The sequence below is a fragment of the Antechinus flavipes genome, chromosome 1 (genome assembly GCF_016432865.1).
Source record: "Antechinus flavipes isolate AdamAnt ecotype Samford, QLD, Australia chromosome 1, AdamAnt_v2, whole genome shotgun sequence".
NCBI classification, from domain to species: Eukaryota; Metazoa; Chordata; class Mammalia; order Dasyuromorphia; family Dasyuridae; genus Antechinus; species Antechinus flavipes.
In genome coordinates this window covers 716885247-716891246 of record NC_067398.1, presented here as the reverse complement: position 1 = coordinate 716891246, position 6000 = coordinate 716885247, and the positions used below count along the sequence as shown (strand labels likewise).

Sequence of the window (6000 nt, the reverse complement as noted above, 5' to 3'; positions counted from 1 at the left end):
ACTGAGAGCATTAGCTTATTTTTTTTTTTTTAAACAACTCCCTCTCGCAAAAAAACCCAGAAAGAAGTTTAATATTTCAAACAAGCCAGTCATTTTTATATAGATTCCTGATAATCGTTTGAAAGAGGTTATCTTAGTATCCAAGATATACAGACAAATAATACAATTATTTAAGTTATTTAAGCCAAAAACCATTTCCCAGTAGATAAGTGGGGTCAATGGATAGACCAAACTGTTCTTAAAGGAGCCTTGCAAACTTTTTTCTTTATGAATTTGTATATCTATTTTTTCTTCCTTTTTTTTTTTTTTAATAATAGCTATTTTTCCAAATACAAGTAAAGGTAGTTTTCAACATTCACCTATGCAAAACTTGGTGTTCCAAATTTTTTTCCCTCCTGTGGATAGCAAACAATCCAATATAGGTTAAATGTATATAATTCTTCCAAACATTTCCTTATTTATCATGCTGCACAAGAAAAATCAGATCAAAAAGGAAAAAAACAAACAAACAAGCAAATAAATAAAAACAAAGGTAAAAATACTAGGCTGTGATCCACATTGAGTCCCTATAGTTATGTGTCTCTGCAGGTGGCTCTTTCCATCATGTCTATTGGAATTGCCTTGAATCCCTTCATTGTTGAAAAGAGCCCTGTCCATCAGAACTGATCATTGTATAAATCTTGTTCTATATAAACATTTTTTGGTTCTGCTCACTTCCCTCAGCATCAGTTCCTGTCAGTCTCTCCAGGCTTCTCTGAAATCATCCTGCTGGTCATTTCCTACAGAACAATAATATTCCATAACATTCATATACCATAACTTATTCAGCCAATCCCCACTGATGGGCATCCACTCAGTTTCCAGTTCTTTGCCACTATAAAAAGGGCCGCCGCAAACATTTTTGCATATCTGGGTCATTTCCCCTTTTTTATGATCTGTTTGGGAAGACACTGCTGGATCAAAGGATATTGATGGCTTAAAATTCTGAAATCGTCAACATCCCCTTTTGGTATGATAGTCCTTGATATAGTCATAGGTGGTTTTCATAGAATCACAGAAAATAAGGGCTTGGCAGGGACCAGGGAAGTGTGGTAGAGTAGAGAGGAGGACCTAGGGACCAGTCCTGCCTGTGGACAAGGCACTTTTCCTCAAAGGGCTGCAAGGCTGCAGGTTGTATTGGTAGAGGAAGTTTCCTCATCTCCATAATCGATGACATCAGTTTGGCCAATCAGTAAATCTGTTAACGTTTGCTTTAAAGTCTGAAATTCACTTCATGGCATCTCACTGGAGCTGTGAGATAGGGACTACAGATGAGTATAATCCCCATTTGGCAATTAAGGAGCTAAAGCTCATAGCCGGGACACATCAAAGGGACGGTTTCCATCCAGGTCTTCTTGGTCCTGATAACTGGTTCTGTCTGTGCTGCAAAAGACTCCTCTCCACCATGACCGTGAGGAAGCAGTCCTCTGTTTGTAGCTGTCCGGGGATGGGAGTCCTCCTGCTCCTGTGGAGGCTCATCTGCCGAACACATGCCCAACATCCAGCTGAAAAAGAGCTCTTGGTCACTCACAGTGTTGTTTCTGTGGGCTCAGGCAGAGGGGCTAATCTCCCCAAGTCTCATTTGGCGTGATCTCGGAGGCTTTCCAGTCCTAGCCTTCCTAGGACACGGTGCAGTGCTTGGTTAGGAGGTTGGGGAGTTTGGGATACCTGGGAGGAGATCCAGTCTCAGATGCTCATTAGCTAAGTGATACTGGGAAACTCACCTCTCCTCTCTGAGTCCCGGTTGGCACCTCTCTAAAACAGGGATAATAAAGCATCTGCTTTAAAAGGAATTGGGAAGGGCAGCTAGATGGCACCAGCCCTGAAGTCAGGAGAACTTGAGTTCAAATCTGACCTCAGACACTTAATGCTTCCTAGCTGGGTGACACTTAGCCCCAGTTTCCACAGCAAAAAAAAAAAAAAAAAAAAAAAAGCTATTGGGAGGGTCAGGTGAGACGATACGTGTAAAATGTTTTGTAAATCTTAAGGTGCCATATAAAAGATGCTGCCACATAGAGCACACCCCTGAGCCCCAAGATGGCAGCAGCTGTGGTGAGGGCTAGAATGTAGTCAGAAGGGGAGAGTTCAAATTTTGTGGCCTATGTGAAGGATTCGTGTAACCTTGAACAGGTGCCTTTCAATGGTGAGCCCCTTTTCTGTGTTTGTTGGCTTCCTATTGAAGAAAAGGAGGCGTTTGGCTTGAGCTCTGCCAGCTGCCTTCCTTCATCTCGGAGCTCATGTGGTGCTTACTCTCAGGAAATTCTAAGGCTTGCTAACGATGGTGGCTGTGATTAATGACAACGTGGGAATTTATTATCTTCATCATTTAACTGTTTGGGTCTTAACTTTTTGGTCTGTGCTAGGGTGAACCGTCCGCATCGATAAACTGGACCCCAGCATTCTCGGCCGCCCTCATGCTGTCATCTGGCGTGGAGACGCAGCCCGTCTCTCTCGATGCCTCCATGTCTGCGGGGGCCCAGGAGTTATACGCGGAACTTCCAGTGAGCGTCTCCCCGGAGCTTCCTGCGGAGTTTGAGCCAGGTGTGACTCCAGATGCGAAACCCGAGGCCTCAAGCTCCTTGCTACGGACTTTGCCTTTAGAGCCACAGAGGAGTCATGTGGAAAATTGCTCTCGAGACGCTGACCCCATGGACGGTGGGGAAGAACCGAGATGTTGTGGTCTGGCTGCAGAGTGCCCAGCCAGAGACGTCGAGGCTGCAGGAGTCCTTGAGAAAGAGAGGGCTGTGGGGAGAGGGAAGCAGAAGTCCTTACGCAACCAGGGGAAGCAGGAGGCGGCGGCGAGCGCTGGGAGAGCCCCCCCGGAGAGATTGGCGGAAGGCCAGGAGCAGCCTTCCTCAGCTGCTGCTGCGGGAGCCTGGGGCTTGTGCCAGGTAAGAGACAGCAGGCGGGATTTCTGAACTCCAGGAGTGAGGGAGTGAATGAATGAAAAGCCATTATGAAACATTTACTATGTGTTAAGCACTGGGGAGTAAGGAGACAAGTCTGCTAGTTCCCTGCTGTCCAGGAGTTCGTGGAGCTGAGCTCAGCTGGCGGGCCATGGGGAGGCCTGGGGGCTTCTGGGAGGTCCTCGGGGCAGCGCGCCTGCAGCAGATGGTCTGCAGCATCCCAGTCATATTGCAAATGTCTCCTGCTTCCCAGGGGCTTGTTTATGTTTTGGAAATGTTCTCACATGCCATGTTTCAGAGGACATCCAATGGCCGATTCTTCTGTCATGAGGATCAAACTTGAAGGAGAGAGGGAGGGGTCCTTCAGGCTTTGGTGAGGGCACTTTTGAGGGTAGGCTGTGAGGTAGGATGGCTCAGAAATAACATAATTGTGGGGTTAGGGGAAGTTTTTCTTATTCTTGGTTGTAAGGGCTGGCTCTAGAAGGCAGTGGAAGTGGTGTTCAGTGGTTTCAGTCATGTCTGACTCAGTGCATTTGGAGTTTTCTTGGCAAAGATACGGGGCTGGTTTGCCTATTTTACAGATGAGGGAACTGAGGCCAACAGGATGAAGTGATTTGCCCAGGATCATAGAGCCAGTAAGGGTCCGAGGATGAATGTTCCTGACTGCAGGCCTGGCATGCTATCCACTGTGCCACCCTGCTGCCCAGAAGTGTTGTAAATGAAACAGAAACAAATCCTAGCAACAAAAATACATACATACATATATATATAATTTTTTTTTAAAAGCCCTTTGCTCACAACAAAGAGGTATAATTAGTACAGAAATAGCATCAGAAGCAGAACCTTCAGTCTGTAAAATGAGGTTGGTGATCCTGTTCATGTTCTCCCTCTCTCCCAAGGGCCCTTGTGCCCATCATTACAGAAATGGGGTGCCCCTGGTCCCTAAATCCCCATCCCAGGCTGTGGAAGTGATGGGCGCTGGCCTCAGATCGTCCTTTCAGGAAGCACTGACAGTCCTCCCCCATCTCCCCACTCGCCAGAGCCACGGGTCCTAAGTGTCTACTGATATGCTGGGAACTTTGCCAGGCTTGAGGATCCAGAGATAAAAAGCAGAGACGCGGGCCCTGCTCCCAACGCATCTGTGTTCTGCAGGAGGCAGGGGTGGGAAAGAACAACACGGACCCAGAGAAGTAGTTTGTCTTAAGTAAGGCTTATTGAGAACTTTCTTTTTTGTTTTGCACTAGCATGGTTTTCCCTCTCATTTATCCCCCTCCCTGGGGAACCATCCCATGTAACAAAAAAATGATTTTTTTTTAAGACAAGAACAACAAAAAGAAGGAATATCACACAGCTGATGAATAAATAGCTTGGAAAAGTCTTGGAAAAGCGCTCAGTAGTTGTCTTCTAGGAAATGTGGGGGTGTTCCGGGAAGATCTTCTCCTGATTCAATATTTTACACATATGCCTAAATGCACACAAAGTCAATGGAACATGATGCTGCAGGGAGGACCATTAACTGCCGGGCAGTCTGGGAGGCCCTGGCCCTTTCCTTGAGTCCTAGAGCTGAGATGTTCTGGAGGACAGCCTGGTCTGAGGATGGCACAGAGCGGAAGCCCCTGGTTGTGACTGTTGCCTCCCTGATTTGCAGCCTCCTTTCCCTGTCTCCTCCTCCTGACTTTCAGTTAGCTTTGTTGCTGTGTTCAGTCTGGGCTACCTAGCACTTTTTGGCTAGAAGAGAACAAAACCCTTAGAGACTGCTTCCTCTTTACCAGACACAAAAGGTTAGAAAGAAGACTTGAGGAAGAACAGATGGGGTCTAGAAGAGGCTACTTAGAAGAGTCTGTGGGCTTTTTGATAGGAGATGAGCCCCTAGTGGGGCCAAAGCGTCAGAGGTAGCTCCTACCCCCTAGACATCCAGTTAGGTCCAAGTAGCCATCTTCCTTTCTGGAGGCCTCATGACCGCAGTTGGTCACAGCCGTTGGTGTGGCCTACACAGCAGCTCCTTATTACAAAGGCCTGTTCTGTACCAATCTACAATCAGACTCCGTAGTTTTTTTTCCTGCCCGTGGATAGCATTTTTCATCATGAGACTCTTGGAATTGTCTTGGATCATTGTACTTCTGAGAAGAGCTATGTCACTTATCGATGATTATCATATGATATTGGTGGTGTTGTGTACGGTGTTATCCTGATTCTGCTCACATATTGAACGTTTCAGTAAATTTCAATGTTTATTTTCTGCCACTGCTACCATACACCAAACAGGCACCTTCCCTCTTGAAAAAAAAGAAAAAGAAAGATAGAGTAAACCTTTTTGACAAATATCTATAATCAAGCTAAAAAATTTTCATATGCTCATGAAGCTCAAAAATGGGTCTCTTATTCTGCAGGCCCATCTTAGTAATTATTAGTTCCTGGGATCACGGATGGTCATTGTACTGATCAGAGTTCTTTGTTTATATGAAAAACATGTAAAACATTTCTTCTAAGTCCAAATGTGAATAAAAAGCCAGGAAGATAAAGTAAAAAAATATGCTTCAATCTCTATTTAGAATTCATCAGTTCTCTCTTTGGAGGTGGATAGCATTGCTCATCTCGAGTCCTTTTGAATTTTGGTATTGACTCTTTTATAGTTAATCATCACTACAAAACTGCTGCTACTGTGTTTTTTCCTAGGATCTGCTCACTTCACTTTGTATCAGTTCATAACAAATCTTCCCAGATTTTTCTGAAATCATTCTCTTCGTCCTTTCTTATAGCACAATAGTATTTTTTTTTTTAAATAACTTTTTATTGATAGAACGCATGGCAGGGTAATTTTTTACAGCATTATCCCTTGCGTTCACTTCTGTTGCGATTTTTCCCCTCCCTCCCTCCACCCCTTCCCCCAGATGGCAAGCAGTTCTTTACATGTTGAATGGGTTACAGTATATCCTAGATACAATATATGTGTGCAGAACCGAACAGTTTTCTTGTTGCACAGGGAGAATTGAATTCAGAAGGTAAAAATAACCCGGGAAGAAAAACAAAAATGCAAGCAGTTTATATTCATTTC

The 6000-nt window shown here is 44.9% G+C and overlaps 1 protein-coding gene across 1 annotated transcript in view; it reads left to right on the top strand.

Moving 5' to 3' along the window:
* The first annotated feature begins 2076 nt into the window (after positions 1-2076).
* The window catches only part of PRR14L (proline rich 14 like), a 51165-nt gene continuing 47241 nt past the window's right edge, over positions 2077-6000 (top strand). Inside the window, exons 1-2 of the mRNA XM_051976285.1 lie at positions 2077-2091; positions 2403-2930. Of these exons, the coding sequence (XP_051832245.1) occupies positions 2077-2091; positions 2403-2930 (543 nt within the window). The remainder of the gene's footprint in view (positions 2092-2402; positions 2931-6000) is intronic.